This window comes from Carcharodon carcharias, chromosome 30 (genome assembly GCF_017639515.1).
Source record: "Carcharodon carcharias isolate sCarCar2 chromosome 30, sCarCar2.pri, whole genome shotgun sequence".
NCBI classification, from domain to species: Eukaryota; Metazoa; Chordata; class Chondrichthyes; order Lamniformes; family Lamnidae; genus Carcharodon; species Carcharodon carcharias.
In genome coordinates, this window is record NC_054496.1 from 25,468,109 (window position 1) to 25,493,362 (window position 25,254).

The 25,254-nt window shown below is 48.7% G+C and overlaps 1 protein-coding gene across 1 annotated transcript in view; it reads left to right on the plus strand.

Moving 5' to 3' along the window:
• LOC121271227 (adhesion G protein-coupled receptor L1-like) overlaps positions 1–25,254 on the plus strand; it is a 1,693,562-nt gene that overhangs the window by 1,582,688 nt on the left and 85,620 nt on the right. Inside the window, exons 7-12 of the mRNA XM_041177054.1 lie at positions 6,984–7,087; positions 13,137–13,322; positions 16,438–16,476; positions 17,259–17,442; positions 19,824–19,946; positions 22,354–22,559. Of these exons, the coding sequence (XP_041032988.1) occupies positions 6,984–7,087; positions 13,137–13,322; positions 16,438–16,476; positions 17,259–17,442; positions 19,824–19,946; positions 22,354–22,559 (842 nt within the window). The remainder of the gene's footprint in view (positions 1–6,983; positions 7,088–13,136; positions 13,323–16,437; positions 16,477–17,258; positions 17,443–19,823; positions 19,947–22,353; positions 22,560–25,254) is intronic.

Here is a 25,254-nt window from a genome sequence, read left to right on the forward strand (position 1 = left end):
TGGCATCAGTTTCTCAGTTCCCACACTGCCTGGCATCGGTTCCTCATTTCCCTAACTGCCTGGCATCAGTACTTCTTTTCCCACAATGCCTAGCATCAGTTACCTTGTTCCCGCACTGCCTGGCATCAATTCCTAACATCCCACAGAAACTGACATGAGTTCTTAAAATCTGCACTAACTTGGAATCAGTTCCTTAGATCCCGCACTGCCTGGCATCAGTTCCTCAGTTCACACACTGCCTGCAGTCAGTTCCTAAGTTCCTGCACTGCCTGGCAAAAGTTCCTAAGATCCTGCACTGTTTGCATCAGTTCCTATGATCCCGCACACCCTGGCTTCAGTTGCTCAACTCCCACACTGCCTGGCATCAGTTCCTCCGTTCCCACACTGCCTGGCATCTTTTCCTCAGTTCCCACACAGCCTGACATCAGTACCTCAGTTCCCTCACTGCCTGGCATCAGTTCTTCAGTTCCCACAATGCCTGGCATCAGTTCCTCAGTACCCGCAGTGCCTGGCACCAGTTCCTCTGTTCCCAACACAGCCTGGAATAAGTACCTCAGTTCCTGCACTGCCTGGCATCAACTCCTGAGTTCCCAAAGTTGCTGGCATCACTTACTCAATTCCCAACACTGCCTGGCATCAATTACTCAGTTGCCTCACTGCCTGGCATCAGTTCCTAACTTCCAACAGTAACTGGCATGAGTTCTTAAAATCCTGCACTAACTGGCATCAGTTCCTAAGATCCCGCACTGCCTGGCTTCAGTTGCTCAACTCCCACACTACCTGGCATCAGTTCCTCACTTCCCACACTACCTGGCATCAGATCATTAGTTCCCACACTATCTGGCATCAGTTCCTAACTTCCCAACACTGCCTGGCATAAGTACCTCAGTTCCGGCACTGCCTGGCATCAGTTCCTAAGATCCCGGACTGCTTGGCATCAGTTCCTCAGTTCCCACACTGCCTGGCATCCACTACTCAGTTCCCACACTGCCTGGCATCAGTACTTCATTTCCCACAATGCCTGGCATCAGTTCCTAAGATCCCGCACTGCCTGGCATCAGTTCCTCAGTTCCCACACTGCCTGCAATCAGTTCCTAAGTTCCCACACTGCCTGGCAACACTTCCTAAGATCCTGCACTGTTTGCATCAGTTCCTATGATCCCGCACACCCTGGCTTCAGCTCCTCAACTCCCGCACTGCCTGGCATCACTTGCTCAGTTCCCACACTGCCTGGCATCAGTTGCTCAGATCCCACATTTCCTGGCATCAGTTCCTCAGTTCCCACACTGCCTGGCATCCACTACTCAGTTTCCACACTGCCTGGCATCAGTACTTCATTTCCCACAATGCCAGTCATCAGTTCCTAAGATCCTGCTCTGCCTGGCATCAGTTCCTCAGTTCCCACACTGCCCGGCATCTTTTCCTCGATTCCCACACTATCTGGCATCAGTTCCTCAGTTCCCGCACTGTCTGGCATCAGTTCCTCAGTTCCCACACTACCTGGCATCAGTACTTCATTTCCTGCACTGTCTGGCATCAGTTCCTCAGTTCCCAAACTGCCTGCAATCAGTTCCTAAGTTCCCGCACTGCCTGGCAACACTTCCTAAAATCCTGCACTGTTTGCATCAGATCCTATGATCCTGCACACCCTGGCTTCAGTTCCTCAACTCCCGCACTGCCTGGCATCTGTTGCTCAGTTCCCACACTGCCTGGCATCAGTTGACCAGTTCCCACACTACCTGGCATCAGATCATTAGTCCCACACTACCTGGCATAAGTACCTCAGTTCCCGCACTGCTTGGCATCAACTCCTGAGTTCCCACACTTCCCGGCATCATTTGCTCAGTTCCCACACTGCCTGGCTTCAGTTCCTCAGTTCCCACATTTCCTGGCATCAGCTCCTCAGTTCCCACACTGCCTGGCATCAGTTATTCATTTCCCACAATGCCCGGCATCAGTTCCTAAGATCCCGCACTGCCTGGCATTAGTTCCTCAGTTCCCACACTGCCTGGCATCAGTTCCTCAGTTCCCACACTGCCTGCAATCAGTTCCTAAGGTCCCGCACTGCCTGGCAACAGTTCCTAAGATCCTGCACTGTTTGCATCAGTTCCTATGATCCCGCACACCCTGGCTTCAGTTCCTCAACTCCCGCACTGCCTGGCATCTGTTGCTCAGTTCCCACACTGCCTGGCATCAGTTGCTCACTTCCCACACTACCTGGCATCAGATCATTAGTCCCACACTACCTGGCATAAGTACCTCAGTTCCCACACTGCTTGGCATCAATTCCTGAGTTCCCACATTTCCTGGCATTACATGCTCAGTTCCCGCACTGCCTGGCATCAGTTTCTCAGTTCCCACACTGCCTGGCATCAGTTCCTCAGTTCCCACACTGCCTGGCACAGGTTCCTCAGTTCCCACACTGCCTGGCATCAGTTCTTCAGTCCCTGTAATGCCTGGCACCAGTTCCTCAGCTGCCAACACTGTCTGGCAAAAGTACCTCAGTTCCTGCACTGCCTGGCATCAACTCCTGAGTTCCCACACTTCCCGGCATCACTTGCTCAGTTCCCACACTGCCTGGCATCAGTTCCTCAGTTCCCACATTTCCTGGCATCAGCTCCTCAGTTCCCACACTGCCTGGCATCCACTACTCAGTTCCCACACTGCCTGGCATCAGTACTTCATTTCCCACAATGCCTGGCATCTTTTCCTCGATTCCCACACTATCTGCCATCGGTTCCTCAGTTCCCGCACTGTCTGGCATCAGTTCCTCTGTTCCCACACTGCTTGGCATCAGTACTTCATTTCTCGCACTGCCTGGCATCAGTTCCTCAGTTCAAACACTGCCTGCAATCTGTTCCTAAGTTACCGCACTGCCTGGCAACAGTTCCTAAGATCCTGCACTGTTTGCATCAGTTCCTATGATCCTGCACACCCTGGCTTCAGTTCCTCAACTCCCACACTGCCCGGCATCTGTTCCTCAGTTCCCACACTACCTGGCATCAGATCATTAGTCCCATACTACCTGGCATAAGTTCCTCAGTTCCCACACTACCTGGCATCAATTCCTGAGTTCCCATACTTCCTGGCTTTACTTGCTCAGTTCCCACACTGCCTGGCATCAGTTGCTCAGTTCCCACACTGCCTGGAATCGGTTCCTCAGTCCCCACACTGCCTGGCATCAGTACCTCAGTTCCCTCACTGCCTGGCATCGGTTCTTCAGTTCCCACAATGCCTGGCATCAGTTCCTCAGTTCCCGCACTGCCTGGCACCAGTTCCTCAGTTCCCTCACTGCCTGGCATCAATTCCTGAGTTCCCACACTGCTTGGCATCAGTCCTTCTTTTCCCACAATGCCTAGCATCAGTTACCTTGTTCCCGCACTGCCAGAAATCAGTTCCTAAGTTCCCACACTGCCTGGCAACAGTTCCTAAGCTCCTGCACTGTTTGCATCAGTTCATATGATCCCGCACACCCTGGCTTCAGTTCCTCAGCTCCCACACTACCTGGCATCAGATCATTAGTTCCCACACTATCTGGCATCAGTTCCTAAGTTCCCAACATTTCCTGGTATAAGTACCTCAGTTCCTGCACTGCCTGGCATCAACTCCTGAGTTCCCACACTTCCTGGCATCACTTGCTCAGTTCCCACACTGCCTGGCATCAGTTCCTCAGTTCCCACATTTCCTGGTATCAGTTCCTCAGTTCCCACACTGCCTGGCATCCACTACTCAGTTCCCACAATGTCTGGCATCAGTTCCTAAGATCCCGGACTGCCTGGCATCAGTTCCTCAGTTCACACACTGCCTGGCATCTGTACTTCATTTCCCGCACTGCCTGGCATCAGTTCCTCAGTTCCCACACTGCCTGGCAACAGTTCCTAAGCTCCTGCACTGTTTGCATCAGTTCCTATGATCCCGCACACCCTGGCTTCAGTTCCTCAACTCCCGCACTGCCTGGCATCTGTTGCTCAGTTCCCACACTGCCTGGCATCAGTTGCTCAGTTCCCACACTGCCTGGCATCAGTACTTCTTTTCCCACAATGCCTAGCATCAGTTCCCTTGTTCCCGCACTGCCTGGCATCAATTCCTGAGTTCCCACACTGCCTGGCATCAGTTCCTAACTTCCCACAGTAACTGACATGAGTTCTTAAAATCCTGCACTAACTGGCATCAGTTCCTAAGATCCCGCACTGCCTGGCATCAGTTCCTCAGTTCACACACTGCCTGCAATCAGTTCCTAAGTTCCTGCACTGCCTAGCAACAGTTCCTAAGATCCTGCACTGTTTGCCTCAGTTCATATGATCCCGCACACCCTGGCTTCAGTTGCTCAACTCCCACACTGCCTGGCATCAGTTCCTCAGTTCCCACACTACCTGGCATCAGATCATTCGGACCCACACTATCTGGCATCAGTTCCTAAGTTCCCAACACTGCCTGGCATAAGTACCTCATTTCCCGCACTGCCTGGCATGAATTCCTGAGTTCCCACACTTCCTGGCTTCACTTGCTCAGTTCCCACACTGCCTAGCATCCACTACTCAGTTCCCACACTGCCTGGCATCAGTACTTCATTTCCCACAATGCCTTGCATCAGTTCCTAAGATCCCGCACAGCCTGGCATCAGTTCCTCAGTTCCCACACTGCCTGGCATCAGTTCCTCAGTTCCCACACTGCCTGCAATCAGTTCCCTTTTTCCCGCACTGCCTGGCAACAGTTCCTAAGATCCTGCACTGTTTGCATCAGTTCCTATGATCCCGCACACCCTGGCTTCACTTTCTCAACTCCCGCACTGCCTGGCATCATTTACTCAGTTCCCACACTGCCTGGCATCAGTTGCTCAGTTCCCACACTACCTGGCATCAGATCATTAGCCCCACACTTCCTGGCATAAGTACCTCAGTTCCCGCACTGCCTGGCATCAGTTCCTCAGTTCCCACATTTCCTGGCATCAGTTCCTCAGTTCCCACACTGCCTGGCATCAGTACTTCTTTTCCCACAATGCCTGGCATCAGTTCTTCAGGTCCCGCACTGCCTGGCATCTGTTCCTAAGTACTCACACTGTCTGGCATCTTTTCCTCGATTCCCACACTACCTCGCATCAGATCATTGGTTCCTTCACTACCTGGCATGAGATCCTAAGTTCCCACACTGCCTGGCATCTGTTCCTCATTCCCGCACTGCCTAGCATCAGTACTTCAGTTCCCGCACTGCCTGGAATCAGTTCCTAAGATCCCGCACTGCTTAGCATCAATTCCTTGGTTCCCACACTGCCTGGCATCCGTTCCTAAATTCCCGCACTGCTTTTCATCAGTTCCTAACATCCCGTGCTGCCTGGCATCAGTATCTCAATTCCTGCACTGCCTGACATCAGTTGCTCAGTTCCCACATGTCCTGGCATCAGCTCCTCAGTTCCCGCACTGCCTGGCATCAGTACTTCAGTTCCCACACTGTCTGGCATCAGATCATCAGTTCCCACACCACCTGGCAACAGTTCCTCAATTCCCAACACAGCTTGGCATCAGTTCCTAAGATCCCGCACTGCCTGGCATCAGGTTCTCAGTTGCCACACTGCCTGGCCTCAGTTCCTCAGTTCCCACAATCCCTGGCATCAATTCCTAAGATCCCTCACTGCCTGGCATCAGTTCCTCAGTTCCCGCACTGCCTGCCATATGTACCTCAGTTCCCACACTGCCTGTCATCAATTCCTGAGTTCCCACACTGCTTGGCACCTTTTCCTCTGCTTCCACACTGCCTGGCATCAGTTCCTACGTTTCCCACACTGCTATGCATCAGTTCCTAAAATCCTGCACTGCCTGGCATCAGTTGCTCAGTTCCCACACTGCCTGGCATCAGTACCTCAGTTCCCACACAGTCTGGCATCAGTTCCTCAGTGCTCACACCAGCATGCATCAGTTCCTCTTTTGCCACACTGCCTGGCATCAGTTCCTTAATTTCCACACTGCCTGGCATCAGTTCCTAAGTTCCCGCACTGCCTGGCTTCAGTTCCTAACATTCCGCACTGCCGGGCATCAGTTGCTCAGTTCCCAACTTTCTGCCATCACTTGCTCAGTTCCAGCACTGCCTTGTATCAGTAGCTCAGTTCCCACACTGCCTGGCATCAGTTCCTCAGCTCCCGCACTGCCTGGCATCAATCCCTCAGTCCCCACACTGGCTGGCATCAGTTCCTAATTTCCCGCACTGCCTGGCATCAGTTCCTAAGTTCCCGCACTGCCTGGCATCAGTTCCTCAGTTCTTGCACTGCCTGGCATCAGTTCCTCAGTTCTCACACTGCCTGGCATCAGTTCCTAAGGTCCCGCACTGCCTGGCATCAGTTCCTAAGATCCCACACTGCCTGGCATCAGTTCCTCAGTTACTATCACTGCCTGGCATCAGTTCCTCAGTTCCCACACTGCCTGGCATCAGTTGCACAGTTCCCACACTGCCTGGCATCGGTTCCTCAGTTCCCACACTGCCTGGCATTGGTTCCTCAATTCCCACACTACCTGGCATCGGTTTCTCCATTCCTGCACTCCCTGGCATCAGTTCCTCAGGTCCTGCTCTGCCTGACATTGGCTTCTCAATTCCCGTCACTGCTGGGCATCAATTCCTCATTCCCCAGAGCTGCCTGCTCAATCAATAGCCCATATGTCACCTTAGACATTCACACCCTCCACCATTGGCTTACAGTGACTGCATGTATGCCATCTATAATATGCACTGAAGCAACTTGCAACAGCTCCTTTGCCAACACCTTCCAAACCCACAACCTTTGCTGCCTAGAAGAAGAAAGGCAGCAGTTTGAGGGCAAGTATGGAAGCGGCTAAAATGCTGCAATTAGAATTTAGTGGCCAAGCACACGTTGTAATTCCTATAGTAATGAAATGGCTGTGAGTTTATGGTGCCGTTAATATGTCACTTGTGGCAGACATACAATCATGGAGATAACTCATGCACCCATTATACCGTCTCTTTCTGTGTTGCAGGTATCGCCTCCTACCTCTGCCTGGTTTCACTCGGACTCTGGAGCCCAAGAGGACCAGATCTCAGCAACTGCACCTCGCCCTGGGTAAACCAAGTGGCACAAAAGGTAACTGCGACAAACAGAGACTTATGGGCCTGTTATATATTGTTGTATTATCCATAACTATTTATAAAGAGCTAGGAACCAATTCTGTGTAGGTGTTCTGGGGGGCCACAATTCACACCTGCTCTAGAAACTGATGTGATGTGTAATGGAACCAGTTCAAACCAGTCCTTCAAGTGTACATGGCAGCATGGTAAGTTAAAGACAAAGAGTTCTAATCTTTCCAAGCTTAACGTGTCACTATTACCAACATCAGTGATCCAAAAACAACACGAACATATAGCAGGGTCCAAGTTAGGACTAAAAACAAAAAGTGCCAGGAATGCTCAGCAGGCCTGGCAGCATTGGTGGAGCGGGAAACAGAGTAAGGTTTCGAGTCAAAATATTCAACTTGAAATGTCAACTCTGTCAACAGATGCTGCCTGACCTGCTGAGCTTTTCCAGCAGTTCCTGTCCCTATTTCAGATTTCCAACATCCACAGTGTTTTGCTTTTAATCCGTCAGAGATATTGGGTAGGTATAAAAGAAAATTAAAAAGGCTCATGGAATGTTGGCCTTAATCTCAAGGCTGACATCCAAAGAAGTGGAAATTAAGTAACAGATATGTATAAATTATATAAATCCTATCTCGAGTGATGACTTCCAACCTGGGCAGTTTACATCAGGAAGGATATATTGACCTTAAAGGGAAGACGGTGCAGTTTCAGCAGAATGCAAATGGCGCTAAAAGTGTTAAATTAAAACTACAGGCTGCTTGGAATCAGTTTGTATTTTCTTGCGTATAAAAGCTTAAGGAGTGATCCAACTGAGCTGCTTAAGATGATTAAAGTAGTTGATAGCGTGGATAGAGAGAAACTATTTTCTCTGGCGGACAGTCCAGAAAAAGGGGACATAACCTTAAAATTAGAGCCAGGATATCAGGAGCTTCTTCCTTTTTATTTATTCTTCCATGGAATATGAGCATTTCTGGTAAAGACAGCTTTTGTTGTCCATCCCTAACTCAAATCATAGAAACGGTACGGCACAGAAAAAGGCCATGCAGCCCATTGTTGCCCAGAATTGCCCCTGGGAAGGTGGTGGTGAGACGCCTTCTTGAACTGCTGCAGTCCACGTGGTGTGGAGGGGGGAGCAGTTCCAGGATTTTGACCCAACGACAGTGAAGGAACAGTGATATATTTCCAAGTCAGGATGGTGAGTGGCTTGGAGAGGAACTTCCAGGTGCCTGCTGCCCTTGTCCTTCTAGGGGATAAAGGTCATGGGTTTGGAAGGTGCTGTCAAGGGAGGCTTAGCGAGGTGTTCTTCACACAAAAAAGCTAGCGGGAATCTGGAACTCTCTCCTTTGAAAAGTTCCTGAGGCTGGGGCTCAGTTGAAAATTTCCAAACTGAGATTGATAGATTTTTGTTAGGCAAGGGGGTTGTGGGATGAAAAGCAGAGTCTGGAGTCAGTTGACAGCAGGAAATTTTATTACAAGCATTGCAGGGGAGTGCTTCAGCGAACCGAAGCATCTCAAAAAACAGTTATTGTGACAAGCGTTTATACACAATACAGCTTCACCTGGCCGCATGCCTGAGCCTGTTTTGTCTGTTCATAGCTTTCTTCTGTCCCTAATAAACATGTCCTATCATATTCTCGCAGGCAAGCAGGCTAGTGGGAGAGGACATAATGTAAAAGAAACAAATAAACAGCTCAGGCTTATTGGCTACAGTAACTTCATCTCTATACACATAGAGAAAAGCAATAAGCAGATGGGTAGGCCAAGAGTTGTGGTGGAAAAATGCAGTGAGAGAGACAGCTTTCATAAGCATAACTCACTTTATCACTCATAGTAATCGTATTAACCCTTTATATCCCACATGAAAAGGTATTAGTGGAAAGGGCACCGAGGCAGATAGATAGCATTATGGGCAGAATCTATTTGAAGGATGGAACAGGCTTGAGGGGTTAAAAAGTCTCCCTGTGTTCCAATGAACAAGCAAAAACCTCAGAAGGAATATTACAGCGAGGGTCCAATGGAGTTTTAGTGCTGATTTATGTAACTTGCCACAGATACTGCAGCCAGAGTTGCTGAGTCAGCAAGATTCAGTCTTGTTCATGGACAAACGCATTTCTTTGTGATTAAATCATGTTAATGACAAAATGAATATTAAGATTAAAAATGAACGTGTTAAGAAAACCCGGCTTGGTTGTTTGCAGAAGTAGAAACAACAGGCAGGATACTCGGGCGGGCGCGGTGGACGATTTCACGCTGGCCGGCCAGTTAACGGTCAGCCAGCGTGAAAGGCGCGCTGAGGGGCTCAGCGCTGCCCGGGGTGGGGGAGGAGAGGAGGGCGAGCGCTGAAGTCTGCGGGTGCGCAGGGTGGGGGAGGAGCACACACTGAAAGCTCCCTGAAGGCACAGAGCCACCTCAGGGGGCCGAAGAATTTTAAAATCAGAAATAAAGATTCGGAAGTTCTATCAAAGAAAACGTCCCCGCGTAGGACTCACGCACATGAGCACATACATAATAAAAATTACGCCCGAGCATTTTTATTCTTTTTTTTAAATTAATGCCATAAACCTCATCCAGCCCATGGATGAGGTTTCCTCAAAAGTGGAAAAGCCGCCTGGCTGATTCGCCCGCCCGCCCGCCCGCCAACCATAGGGTTGGACGGGCAGCGAAAAATACCAATTGATTACCTCGCTTAAAGGCTTTAATAGGCCTCTTAATTGTCAGCGGGCGCGCAGCCGGCTCTCGCCCATGCCCGCCGACCGAAATATCGCGCGGGGGTTGCCACGACGCCAGGGCGCTCGCCTGATGTCACCATGCGCAACTTTACGCCCGGTGGGGTGTAAAATTCCGCTCAACGCTTTGGAGCCCAGTTAGTGGGGAAGAGGCGATTAATGGATGATTAAAAATCGGCTGACAGAAAGAGGTGGCCCAGCGGGTGACAGCACTAGACAAACAAAGGGGTGGTTGTCAGTTCAAAGCCTACCATCGCAAGCACTGAAATGGCACCAAAATAAATTCATGCTCTGCAGTAAATACACAGCTGGCTCACTCGTGTCCTTCCTGGTCTCCGTGTCCCACATTGTGTGGCTAAATCACTTTTTCGCTTACTTATGGGGCGTGGGTGCCGTAGGCAAGGCCAACATTTCTTGTCCATCCCTTGAGAACAGTTAAGGGTCAACCACATTGCTGTGGGCCTGGAGTCACATGTAGGCCAGGCCAGGTGAGGGTGGCAGATTTCCTTCCCTAAAAGGGACATCAGAGAACCACACATTTCGTTTATGACAATCAATGAGCGTTCCATTACTGAGACTAGCTTTCAATTCCAGATCCTTTCAATTGAATTTAAACTCTACCCATCACTGTGGTGACATTTGAACCTGTCTCCCCAGATTACTAGTACAGTGACATTGCCACTATGCCACTAAATCTGCATAATTTAAAGCCCTCTGAACTATGACCAACTTTAAAAATAAGAAAAGAGCCATCTGATCTATCAGCAATGACGCAGCCGCTCATATCCCTCCAAGTTGCACATATCTCTGTCCGTTCATCATTGCTGGATCAACGTCTTATGGATCACCACAAGATCTGCCGTAGCTCAAGAAGGCACCCCACCATCACCTTCTCCAAGCAACCAGGGATGGATAATAAACCCAACCTTGCCAATATTGCCCACATTCAGAGAGCAAATAAAAATTCTGCCAGTAAGATGGTCAGTAACCAGAGGGCACAGATTTAAGACAATTGGCAAAAGAATCAGAGCAGGGAGGCGAGGAGAATTCATTTCACACAGCACGTTGTTGTGATCTGGAATGCGCTGCCCGAAAGGGCGGTGGAAGCAAATTTAATAGTAACTTTGAAAAATGAATTAGGTAAGTGCTTGAAAAAGAGAAATAATCTTGCGGGGCTATGGGGGACAAGCAGGAGAGGTGGGTCAAGTGGAATAATGTTTTCAAAGAGCCAGCACAGGCATAATGTACCAAATGGCTCCCTTATGCACTGTGAAATTCTATGCTTTGCCCCCCTGTAGTCAGTGTAGATAAGCTCAGTGTATCACTTTTCTAACTTAAGTATTGTTGGCAGTAGCCGCCCATTGGTGTCCACTCCTTTGTATTGATGTAGGCATATTGCAGGCTTCACTGTGCCAGTCTAGGACGTGTCATCCAACAGTACAAGCATTCCCACAGCAGGGGTACTATTCTGTTGCACAGTTTAACCTTCAGGAGAAGCTGATTGCTTTCAGCAGCTTCGAGGGGCTTCAAATGCCAAATCCTGTCTCTCAGTTTTTGCCACTTTATTTCCCGGCTAGTCAAACCACAATCTGCTGTATGTGTAAATAAGCAGCTGCCACTCATCGAGCCAAAGCCAGCCAAACAGCCTCACTGAAAACAGGTTTCTTGTTCAACTGCCTTCTCCTTGACTTGCCACAGCCTGTGCCAAAGCTTGAGATCCCGGGTTAGCGGGAGGGCAAGAGAGCTGACTACAGCACGTGGGTCTTGGGAGTGGACAGAGAAGTTACTGAGTCTCCGATTCACACCCACCATTTTAATTAACTTATTCAGGCAACCACTTTCAGCTGACTGACTTAACTCTTTCAAGTACAAACACGTTTCAGATGAAGTTACATTGTTTCATAGTTTGCCATTGTGAGATTTGAACTCTTGATAATCTTTTAAAATGAAAACAATTAAACTAAATCAACAAAATTGGGATAAATCAGGCACAGCCCCTAATTCAGGTCAGCTGTAAAACCAAGGACAAAGTTTAAAGGAACCTTACAAACTTTAAATTAAAATGTGATTAAAGGGGTCAACAAAACACCCCAGTCCCCGCGGTGCCCACCGAGCACGGAAGGCCTCGAGCGTGTCAGCAGACACCGCGTGCTCCCTCTCCAGGGACATCCGGCAGCGAACGTAGCCGCGGAAGAGGGACAAACAATCGGGCGGGACTCCCCTGTCGATCGCCCACTGCCTGGACCTGTTAATGGCCAACTTGGCCAGGCCCAGGAGCAGATTCACGAGGAGGTCCTCCTCCTTCCCGACCCCCTTCCGCACCGGGTGCCCATAGATCAGGAGCATGGGGCTGAAGTGCAAACAAAACATCAATAAAAGGTTTTTCAAATAACTAAAAAGGGAGTGCAGCCTACAACGCTCTATGTATACATGGTCCACGGACTCCACAAGACCGCAAAAAGGGCACGTGTCCTGAGAGTCTGTGAACCTATGCATCCTCTTATTATAGGGGACTGCTGCGTGCAACACCCTCCAACCCAGGTCCCCGATAGAAAGAGGGAGGACACCTCCGTAGAGGGCCTCCCATCGGGGGCCTCCGCCGCCGGACGGCAACAAGGCATGCCAGGGCGTGTCCAGGCGGCGGACAAGGGCGAGAAAATGGAAGGTGTGAAGCAGCAGTCCATACAAAAAGCCCCTCTTTGCCGTGCCAAAAGGCACGGAGGGCATGTCCCCGAGGCGGCTCATATTGCAGGGCACCAGCACCCGAGGGAGAGTTCGGGGCTTGGGGCCAATGTGGAATTCTGTCCGAACAGGGGAACGTTCAGACGGAAGACCACCGCGCACCTGGGCCACCTCAAGACCCAAAATAACGTCGGGTCCGAGCACGACCGTTCTCAGGTCTTGGATGGCGTCAGCTGCGACCTGGACACTCACAGACGCGCGTTGCGCCAACTCCTGCGGGAGCATCCAGCCCAGTCCTCCGCCACCCAGCACATCCCCGATCCTGGTCACCCCTGCGGCCACAGCCCTCCTCTCCGCCAAAATTGAAATCACAGGTGTAACTCTTTTGAGTACAAACATGTTTCCACCTGTTTCAGATGAAGTTACATTGTTTCATAGTTTTGCCATTGTGAGATTTGAACTCTTGATCTTGGGGTTACAAGCCCAGTACCATAACCACTTGGCTATTTAGGCCAGCGCACAGACGCAGCAAGAGTCCAACAGCCTACTTCCTTTACTGATTTTTCTGACATGGATCGTCCTGTGCAAATTTGACCAACTTGGATCTTCCTGTGCTGATTTGTGTCATCTTGGACCTTGTCTCTGCAGATAAAGAGTGGAGAGAATGCAGCTAATATTGCGAACGAGCTGTCTCACCACACCAGAGGCCCCATTTATGCTGGTGATGTTAGCTCCTCTGTCAAACTAATGGAGCAATTACTGGATATCCTCGATGCCCAGCTGCAGGCTCTGAGACCCAGCGACAAGGAGTCAGCAGGACGGAGTTACAACAAGGTTTGAGTAAATTTCCTTCATAGCGACTGCTGTCATTACAGCTGTAGCCAGCACATACAGGGCCTCCAGCTCAGGCATGGAGAGACAGAGAATGCAGAGCAAAGAGAGAGATGAGTGAAGAAAGAGAGAGTGCAGAGCAGAGAGAGAGAGTGGTAGCAGACTGAAGAGAGAAAAAAAAATGCAGACCAAGAGAGACAAAGAAAGAATACAGACTGGTGAGGGAGGGAGAGTGAGGGAGTGGGACAGTAAACATAGATCATAGAGAGAAAAAATGCAGAATGGAGAGAGGGAGAATACATAGCGGGGGGACATTCCACCCCTCAGCTTCCAAATGCCCCACCTCATTCCCACCCCATCCCACCCCAATGCATCACATCCTACTGCATCCCACCCCTCTCACCTCATCCCACCCCAATGCATTGCACTCACCACATCCCATCCAATCCCATTCCATCTCATCCTACCTCATCCCATCACACCCTACCTAATCCCACCCCATCTATCCCGTCCCACCTCACCCTAACCCAGTCCTTCTTATTCAGTAAACAGACTAAGAATTTAAAGGGATGAAGTGATGAAACGGAATGTGGAAGGCCAGCCAATACAGAGAGAGAGATGGAGAATGTATGTTAAGCTTGGAAACTGGGTTCACAGAAGCATTTTTTAAGAATTAGTTTCACAATGCACAAGTGTTTTGCTTTTTTTGCACAGATTGTGTGGTGGGAGGTGGCTGCATCTGCAGAGGAAGAAAGCCGTTTCCAAACATGCTCCAAAAATAGCATCTAAAAGGATCCTGCATAAAAATATTATCAAAGTATTTATCTGTGGGGTTGTGAGGAATTTGGAGAGTAGGGGTTGACAATGTGGAGATGGAGGAGTGAGTGAGTGGATAAAAAAAGTGCCAAATGGAGGTCGATGCCAGCAAGCTTGAAACCATCACCTTGGACCCAAGGGGGGTCCAATCAGAATATTTTCTAAATGGTGGAAAAAAGTGGGAAGAGCAAAAAAAAATTGACAGGTTTAAAAGCTCGGAGGCTGATACAGAAGCAATTGGAAAGGCTACTGGAACATTGACCCTTATCTCAAAGCGGGTGGATTACAAAAGTTGGGACGATATGCTTTAGCTCCTCAGGTTAGACCCCTCTAGTCCGCTGCATTGAGTTTCGGACACTGTTTTCAGGGACTTTGTGTTCTTGGATATGGTGCAGCACAGATTTATCGGAATGATGCTGGGAATTGGCGGGGGGACAGGTTATGTAAACGTGACATGTATTTCTCTTGAATACAGAAGATTGCAGAGGATCGATTCAAGTTTGAAGTGATAATAGCATTTATTGCAAGGAGATTGGAGCACAGGAATAAGGAAGTCCTGCTACAATTGTACAGGGTTTTGGTGAGACCACATCTGGAGTAGTGCACAATTTTGGCCTCCACATTTAAGAAAATATACATTTGTATAATGTGCGGTTTACGCACATGGATTGCACAAAAATTAAAAAGCAAGACTCCTTTATTCTATTGGCATCAAAACTGTCTAAACGGTAAAGATAAAGTATAACGCCAAGAAACAACTATTTACAAAGAATATTCATTGCTGATGCTCCAGGTTGCTGTCCTAGTTGGAGCCTCAGCTCCTCAATGCAACATTCGCCAGGTATGTTCAGACTTGTCCTGCTGCCCAGCTCCTGGCTGCAGTCATGCTCCTCTTTCTCTCCATGAGGCTTCTCAGACTCAGGGTGCTGCCAGTCAGCTGGACTAGGTCCCAACTCCCCTTCCTGGCTCTTCAGCCGCATTCACATTATCCCAGGCTCCTGTAACACTGCCACTCAGAAGTTCTGGATTTGTACTGGCTGCTTTCGCCCTTGCCCCACGACATCTGGCTCCAGCCCTCAGCTTGTCAGAAACACTGGGAGGGTCCCATAGGGGCCGACCAGTTCCCCCACTCGGTATTGTCCCCAAGAATCGCCACCTGCTGCCGGAAGCTTTGCAATATTTGCATTGAATACAATTCAGCAAATGTTCACCAAATTAGTCCCTGGGATGATAGGTTTATCCTATGATGAGAGTCTGAGTAAATTGAGCCTATACTCTGGAGTTTAGAAGAATGAGAGTCAATCTCATTGAAATACACAAGATTCTGAAGGGACTTGTTAAGGTAAACGCTGAGAGATTGTTTCCGCTGGTCGATGAATCTAAAACATGAGGGGACTGTCTTAAATAAGGGGCCAACCATTTAGGACTGAGATGAGGAGAAGTCACTTTACTCAAAGGGTTGTGCATCTTTGGAATTCTTTACGGCAGAGGATTGTGGAAGCTCCATCCTTGACTACATTTAGGGCTGGGATAGACAGAATTTTGGCCCCTCAGCAAATCGATGGACATGGGGAGCGAGTAGGAAAGTGGAGTTGAAACCCAACATCAGCCATGGTCATACTGAATGGCGAAGCAGGCTCAATGGGCCATATGTTCTACTCCTGTTTCGAATTTCTTGTGTTCGATCAGGCGGATAATGACAATCTATTTCCTCTGGTTGGGCACAGTGGGGAGGAGTGCAGATCAAAGGGGCACAATCTTAAAATTAGAGCTAGGCCAGTCAAGCAGCAAGCAATTTTTCACACAGAGTGTATTAGAAATCTGGAACCTCTGTCTCCCAAAAGGCCGAGGATACTAGGGGACAATTGGAGCTTTCAATATTGAAATTAACAGATTTTACTTTGGTAAGGGAATCAAGTGATATGGAGTAAGGTGGGATAATGGGATTAAGGGACATGGTCTAATGGAATGGTGAAGCAAGCTTGAGGGCCTGAATGACCTCCTCCTGTTCCCAGTGCTCCAGTGCAGGTTTAAAAGGAAGGCACTGCCCAAGTACATCGGACACTGCCCGTGTACATAGGGCACTGCCCATGTACATCAGGCACTGCCCACATACATAGGGCACCGTCACTGTATTTGGGGCAAACGAGACTTCAGGACATTGAGGATTTAGAGGAGAGAAGCTGCTTAATAGTCACTCCCAATAGTGGGATCTTCCTCTGCACACGTGTAAATGTTTGATATCTTCTGATACTAAGTGACATATGCTGTGTTTTGTTTTTCTCTCTCCAAATGGCCGCAGATTCAAAAACGGGAGAGGACCTGCAGAGCATACATAGAGGTACGTGAGTGTCTGTGTGAACGTATTGGTGTTCGTGTTTGATTCATGCAATCTTCCCATTTGCCAGAAATGGATTCTTAATCTCTTCTCTGCCTCTACCTTTCCAGTCTGGCTCTCTTCCTCTCCCTCTCTTTAATTCCGCCTAAAAAGTCAGCTGGCATAGAAGTTCGTGGCTTAACGACGCACTCTAAAGCTTTCGTAAAGTTTTTTAATGGAATTTGAGCGTCGCTGGCTGGGCCAGCATTTATTGCCCATCCCTAATTGCCCTTGAGAAGGTGGTGGTGAGCCACCATCTTGAATCGCTGCAGTCCATGTGGTGTAGGTACACCTACAGTGCTGTTAGGGAGGGAGTTCCAGGATTTTGACCCAGCGACAGTGAAGGAACGGCAATATATTTCCAAGTCAGGATGGTGAGTGACTTGGAGGGGAATCTGCAGGTGGCGGTGTTCCCATGGCATCTACTGCTTTTGTCCTTCGAGATGGTAGAGGTTACAGGTTTGTAAAGTGCTGTCTAAGGAGCCTCGGTGAATTGTTGCAGTGCCATCTTGTAGGTGGGTTACACTGCTGCCTCTGTGTGTCAGTGGTGGAAGGGTCTAATCCAGGTTAGCGTGTCAGGGATTAGGACTGACTGGACCCGTGTGCCCTAAATTGAGGCAGACTGTGGTCTCAACAACACCTTTGAGATTATTCATTAATTCCTGGAGACTTCGGGGCAATCCCGGAGGGGTTGGCAACCCCACCCTGGTGTCCCCAATATGAATAGTGATGTGATTTGCTTCCAGGCTGTGGTACAGACTGTGGACAACCTGCTGAGACCAGAAGCTCTGGAATCCTGGAAAGATATGAACACCACGGAGCAGGTTCATACGGCAACCATGTTACTGGACATCTTGGAGGAGGGGGCCTTTCTGCTGGCAGATAACCTCAAGGTGCCAGCTAGAGTCAACACCACCACGCAGAATGTCGGTAAGTATTGACGGCGGTGGTGGTGGGGTTGGGGGGTGGTGGTAGTCGGGAGGGGTGGGGAGTTGGGTGGAAGTGCAGTGTGGGGGGTTGGTGAGTGGGGGGTTTGAGTGGGTGGGTGGCGGAGGGTGGCTGGTGGCAGTAACCAACTGGGAACCTGCTCAGAAGCCTTGGAGTACGTGTCCCATAATTTAATCCATCAAACCTTCATTCCCTGTAGTCTTGGGCTAATTCACTGACAAAGTGAGAAATAACATGGGGGATTGGTTAGTAACATGTTAAAAGTCTTTCGCATAGAATACAAGCCCTTAGGTGTAGGTCTAATTCTACCACCCACGTTCTGTGCAGTCAAGCCAAGACGTACTAACATGCAACTACTGGGCCCTGCTTTCCAGCCCAGTGACCCTCTATCTGGATGACCCCGTAGCTCATTGGCCCTCGTTAGAGATGGCCCCACTGCCTCCCTATCATAGACTGTCCTGCCAACCCAGCGAACCTCTCTCAGACCATCCCTCTTGGTGCACAGACCTTCTGCTTCAATGGCTCCCCCAGGTAACTTATCCCAAAACTCTATTGCCCTTTGGGTGAAGATGTTCCAATCCTTCCTACGTCTAACTGCCTAAGTTGTGGCCTCTGGGAATCACGTTCTTCACTATAAATAATAGGTTCCTTTGGTCAATGTGACAATTCTCTTTGAGAATAATAAAAACTTAAGCCTTAAGTCTTTTGATCTTTGCTTCCAAAACCAAGACAATTGCTCAGCCTTCCTCCTTGTCTTCTATTCCTCACTTCTCCCAGATATCTTTCCAATTCCTTACAATCCTCATCATTTTCTTCCTCTTCTGACCATAAAAAAGCACCCTTAGTCTTCTTCTCACTGGGTCCCCTTGTTTCCTGTTTTACCTTTTCCAAGCTCCTCCAACATGCTGTTGCTGCCACTGAAGCATTCACAACTCCTTGTTCGAGTGCTACCACTCCACGTACTTACTTGCCCAATGCACCAAGCCTGCCAAAGCCAACTGTGACACTCTGTGACTTACCACCCTGTTTTATCCTCTTTAAATCCCTTGTCAACTTCAATGCTGTTGCCCGATCCATGGTCTTCATCTCCCTGTCCCTATGCTCTGAGCTCTCTCGATTCCCTCCCTTGTGTCTCAACGCAATCACTACACCTCCAGCTCCGACCCCGCCTTGAGGTTTCCTTCAGCTGGACAACGGGCAGGATTTTCTAGCCCCACACACCACCGGGATCGACCTCCAAAAGCTAATGGCCCTTTGGCTGGGGCTGCCAAATATCCCGTGGTGGTTCCCGCATCAACGAGGCCAGAAAATCCCAGACAATGTCCGCAAAACCCAAAACCATTGTTCTCAGTGCATGGCTTTTAACCCATCGACCATCCCTTACCTGTTCTCTTGGGCTAATTCACTGACCGAGTGAGAAATAACACGGGAGATTGGTTAGTAATATGTGAAAAGCCTCTTGCATAATATACATTTTCCTGAGGTGTCAAACTTCACGCTTGCTGTGTTACTTTGTTGCTAAGAGATCATCTAACACTGCTCCGCCTGCCTCGTGTCTCTCTGTATACATCACCAGCCCTAGTGTTCCTCGGTGTACATCACACAGTCTGTCCCACCAGCCCAGTGTCCTGTGTACATCACACACAGTCTGTCCCACCATCTGTAGATGTATTTACCTCCTCTCATTACAGACCCAGTTTGCACATTACATCCTGCCTGGGCTCAGATTAATCTGGTGCCACCGTCTGTTGGTATAATTGAGATCTGAAGGCTGATTCAAACCTGAATTCTCATCTGTGTATTGATACAGGAAGCGAGAAACATTGTCCTGTTTCCAATGAATATAAAATCAGTGCTAACTACAAACACTTTTCTCTTCCCTCTCTCCTGCCATCTTTTGCTTTCTATCTCACACTATCTGTCTCTACCTCTCTACTTTCTGTTCTCTGTACCTCTTTGGGCTTTTTATTCACCTGTCTCTTATTACATCATTTTTTTCTGTTCTTGCCCCTCTTATGTCCTCTTTGTTGTGTCCCGGCTGCTCACTCTTGTTCCCCCTTTGTCGGTCATGTTTCTTGTTACGTGTCTCATTGTTTCTCTCTGCCTCTCACTCTATCATGCCCAATTATTGTATTTCCAATTCTGTCTTCCTCCTCTCCTCTCCCTGCTTTCTCCTTTCTCTTTCCCTTCTCCTCCTGCTTTTATTTTTCCTCGAACCCTCTTTTCTTGCTTTCTTCTCTCCTCACTTGGTCTCTCTTTTTGCCTCCTCTTCCCCTTCTATCCTTTCCTGTCGCATGCTTTCCCCCTCCCATTCCCTTCCACCATCCCTCCTTGTCTTCTCTCTCTTTCCCCCTCCCCCACAGTGTTTGAAGTCTGTGTGCTCAATACTGAAGAGCAGGTAAAGGAGCTGACATTTCCAAATGGCTATCTGGCAGAAAGCTTTATCCAGATCTCCCCGAATACCATCAAACAGAACAGCCGCAATGGTAAGTGTGAGCACCATTCAGACTATTAAATTCCTTTGCTTCTAAAGTGCGCTGGGTGAATGAGGGGGGCCATTCAGGCTGACAACACACATTCCCCAATTATTTCCTCCAACACCATTGCTCTATCTGAGCAAGGATCTTCATACAGCAAAGCATCCAGAAATGGATCTCATTCAGGACAGTATATACATTTGATCTTTTTATCTGAGTGGGATCCTGTACCTTTGAGGGATCCTTCTGACTTTGTCAGTGTTATCTGATCACTTAACTGATGCATTAACAGTAACATTGAGAGAACCTTCTTTCTGTTCCCAACCCCCACCTCACAAATCCTGTTTTTTTATATACATTTATTCATGGGATGTGGGTGTCACTGGCTGGGCCAGCATTTATTGCCCTACTTCAGAGGGCTTTTCAGAGTCAACCACATAGCTGTGAGTCTGGAGTCACATGTAGGCCAGACCAGAGGTAAGGATAGCAGATTCCCTTCATTTGTTTTTATGACGAACAGCAATGGTTATTCCAGATTTTTTTTATTGAATTCAAATCCAACCATCTGCTATGATGACATTACCAGTCCAGCGACAATATCACTAAGCCACCACCTCCCCTTGACTGTTAAAGCAAGTCCCTGACATGTGGCTACAGATTTCCTCCATTCTCTGTCAACATAAACCAAGACTGCTATGATCCTTATATAAACAGGCGATCCTCCCATGTGATATCATTGATGCTCTCACCGCAGATGCACACAGAGCAGCAACCGCAACGTGGGGCCAGTCAACAGGTAGTCACGGCAACAGGCCGCCCCAGCAACGGACAGTCCCCAGTGGGCAGCCCCAGGCCCTGACAATAGGGAGTACCAGGTCCCAGCAACAGTTGGCCCGAGAAACCAGTAGTCATGGCAATGGGCAGTCCTTGGCCCCAGCAACAGGCAGTCCCAGGACCTGACAAGGGGTCGACATGGCTACATGCACTCAGCAACAGGCAGTCCCAAGTCCAGCAACAGGCAGTCCCAAGACCTGACAAGGGGCCATCATGGCAACAGGCACTCACAGCAACAGGCAGTCCCAGGACCTGACAAGGGGTCGACACGGCAACAGGTACTCACAGCAACACGTAGTCCCAGGACCTGAAAAGGGGTTGACACGGCAACATGCACTCAGCAACAGGCAGTCCCGAGACCTGACAAGGGGTCGACACAGCAACAGGCACTCACAGCAACAGGCAGTCCCAGGTCCAGCAACAGGCAGTCCCAGGACCTGACAAGGGCCATCATGGCAACAGGCATTCACAGCAACAGGCTGTCCCAGGTTCAGCAACAGGCAGTCACAGGAACAGGTTGTCACTTGTACTCCATCAAGAGTTAACTTGGGAGTTAGTCACCAGAATGATATTAGGGCTAAAAGGGTTAAATTGCCTAAATTTACACATGTTCCTTTGATGATTAAGAGATAAGTTATTAAAGCATTTGATGAGTTAGATGGAGATAAACTATTTCCAATGGCGGGAGAGTCCAGAACAATGGGGCATAACCTCAAAGTTAGAGCTAAGCTGCTCAGCAGTGATGCCAGGAAGCACTTCTTCACACAAAGGGAAATCTGGAACTCTCTCCCCAAAAATTATGTTGAGGCTGGGAGGCAATTGCAGCTTTCAAGACTGAGAGTTAGGGTATCAAGGGGTATGGTGCAAAGGTAGTTAAATGGAATGGTGGAACAGATCAGCCAGGATCTCACTCAATTAAGTTGGATTACATAGGCTATACAGCACAGAAACAGGCCATTTGGCCCAACCAGTCCATGCTGGTGTTTATGCTCTACTCAAGCTTCCTCCCATCTTCCTCAACTAAATCTACCATCTTAACCCTCTATTTCCTTCTCCCTCATATTACCCTTTCCTTTGTCTAGTTTCCCCTGAAATGCATCTATACCAGTCGCTTCAACCACTCTCCAGCGAGTTCCAAATTCTCACCATTCCCTGGGTGAAGAAGTTCCTTTTGAACTCCCTGCTGGATTTCTCGGTGACTGTCTTATATGGCTGGCCTCTATTTATACTCTTCTCCACGTGGAGAAACATTCTCTCTGTATCCATTCAATCAAAACCTTTCATCATTTTAAAGATCCCTGTTAGGTCACCCTTTGACCTTCCTTATCAGGAGAAATGACAGAACAAGCTTGAGGGGCTGAATGGCCTCCTCCTGTTTCTACAAGGGATAAAAACCCAGGTAAGGGACATTTACATTCACTGGGTGTCAATGTAAACAGGCGGGTCAAGAACTCACTGGGTAGGAAAGAGATTCAGAGAAAAGTCCTTAAGCTCATATAAGTCACACTCGACCAGCCTAGACTCATTGCATCCCAGAGGGTTGAAATGAAGAGTTGCTGATGCCTGCTGTTGTTCTTTGCAGGGGTTGTGAAGGTGGTGTTAATCCTGTACAACAACCTGGGCCAGTTTCTGTCGACGGAGAATGCCACGGTGAGGATGGGTGCAGACATCAGTAGCCAGAGCACCTCCATCGTCGTCAACTCTCAGATCATTGCCGCTTCCATCAACAAGGAGTCAAGCCGGGTCTTCCTCACCGAGCCGGTGATCTTCACCCTGCAGCACCTCGATGTACGTATCACAGGGGCTCACCAGGGGGGCAGCCTAGAGCTGTCAGGGCAACACTGGCCCTTTGCCCAGGTCACCCAGCCACTCCATCAGTTACCGTTTGTCGTGATTTTTATTCATTCCTTCACATGGCATGAGTGTCGTTAGCTAGGCCAGAATGTGTTGCCCATCCCTAATTACCCTTGAGAAGGTGGTGATGAGCCGCCTTCTTGAACCGCTGCAGGCCATGTGGGGTAGGTACACCCACAGTGCTGTTAGGAAAGGAGTTCCAGGATTTTGACCCAGCGACAGTGAAGGATCGGTGATATATTTCCAAGTCAGGATGGTGAGTGACTTGGAGGCGGACTTCCAGGTGGTGGTGTTCCCATGTGGTGTCTACAGCCCTTGTCCTTCGAGATCATAGAGGCCGTGGGTTTGGACGGTGCTGTCGAAGGAGCCTTGATGAGTTGCTGCAGTGCATCTTGCAGCTCAGTGATCCTGCGGGATTAATTCAATCTTGCTGCCAACATGGAATTCTGTTGGGTCACACCCAGCGATTCCACACTCCCAATTTTCTCTACTGATGGGCTGGTTGGGTACTCGGCACTCCAGGCTCAATTTTCCGATCTGTTGCTCCCAGTGAGTGAGGACTCACATTGTGAATAGTTGCTGGGTGAATGAATCACGACATCCCTCCTAGCTGGAGTGTTCCCGTAGGGAAAGTTGTCTTTCTGGATATTAAAATATCGCAGAAGCGGGCGATATATTACGGTTGGGATGGCGGAGTGGGGGGGCAGGGGAGGTTACCTAGACTGTCAACCCAGCTGTGAAGGTGATGTAAGCAGCAGGCTGGAGGTTCAGGTGTTAGTTTAACATGAGGGGTTAGTGAATCCATTGGTTTTTCCCACCCAAATGCAGCAGCCAACCTTTTGCACAGCAAGATCCCACAAACGTTTGAACGTTGGGTCGAACGACCAGTTAATGTCTTTATGGCCTGACCAGTTGAGGGAGAAATACCGGCCAGGAGAATTTCCCCGCTCCTCTTTGAAATGGGAATGCTTTATTTCTGCCCAAGAGGGCAGATGGGGCATCAATTTATTGCCTCATCCAAAAGATGGCACATCAGCACAACACTGAAGTATCAGCCCAGAGTTTGTGCTCGAGGCTCTGGAGTGGAACTTGAGCCAACAGGCTTCTGACTCAGAGGCAAGTATTCGCATTGGCATTAAACACATTGTTCTAATGCTACACTGGTACAGCCATCTCCAGACACGCAGGTCTCATGCAGCCAGGCACAACACTAAAGGAAATTTGTCGATTTCCTTTATACAAGTTGGGAACTAGTTGGAAGCAGTTCAGAGATGGTTAACTGGATTTGGAGGGTCATCTTATGAGGAAAGGTTGGACAGGGTAGAATTGTATCCACTGGGGTTTAGAAGAGTAAGAGGCAACTTGATTAAAACATATCAGACCCTGAGGGGTCTTGACAGAGTGGATGTGAAGAGGATGTTTCCTCTTGTGGGAGAATCTAGAACTAGGGCTCACTGTTCAAAAATAAGGGGTCGCCCATTGAAGACAGAGATGAGGAGAATTTTTTTCTCTCAGAGGGTCGTGAGTCTTTGAAACTCTCTTCCTCAAAGGGCAGTGGAAGCAGAGTCTTTGAATATTTTAAAGGCAGTGATAGAATGATTCTTGATTAACAAGGGGGTGAAAGGTTATCAGGGGGTAAGCGGGAATGTGGAGTTGAGGTTACAATCAGATCAGCCATGATTTATTGAATGGAAGAGCAGGCTCAAGCTCCTAATTTTATGTTCGTATGTTCAGAACTAGCGGAACCCGTCCAATATAAAATCTGCTTAAATCAAATACAGACCACACTTCAGCACTGACAACAGATTGATCATATGGACTTCAAAGTCTTTTTAGATATTGTATCCCTATTATTTGACAGAATGAGCAGTATTAAGGGAAGGGGCATTGCTGCACCAAATATGTAGAGATATTGTGCAACACTCTAGTTTGAGTCAGTTGGTAGCACTCACATCTCTGGCACACAATCTAGGCTGACAGTTCAGTGCAATAGTGCAGGAGAGCTGCTCTTTTGGTGTCTTTCAGCTGAGTCGGCTGCTCTGGTGGACATAAACAATCACTTGGCGTGATTTGAAGAGTACGGACAAGTCACCAGATATCATGGCTAAAATTCACCCCTCAACCAATTTAAATTCACTACTTACTCATCACCTCACTGTTTATGGGAGCTTGTTGTGCACAAAGTAGCTGCTACATTTGTCTACATAACAAGTGACTACACTTAAAAATTCATTGGCTGTGGAGAACTTTGGACTATCCTAGGAAAATGAAACACTCTGGAAATGTAAGTTCTTCCCTCTTGGCACATCATTCTATTATCCAACCTATTTCTTCTCCACTTCTCTGGCTGAAGGCAGATCCGACCCACAGTACCACAGTCTCCACCACAAGGAGGCAGATCCTGAATCCACTCCAGCCACAACAGGGATCGAACCCCCCTGCAGTTGGATATATGCGCTACTCCAATTCCAGCCTCTTGTGCATCCCCAATTATAGTCGTTCCACCATTGGTGGCTGAGCCTTCGGTTACCTGGGCCCCGAGCTATGGAATTCCCTCCCTACACCTCTCCACCTCGTTTTCCTCCTCTAAGATGCTTCTTAAAGCCTACTTCTCTAACCAAGCTTTTGG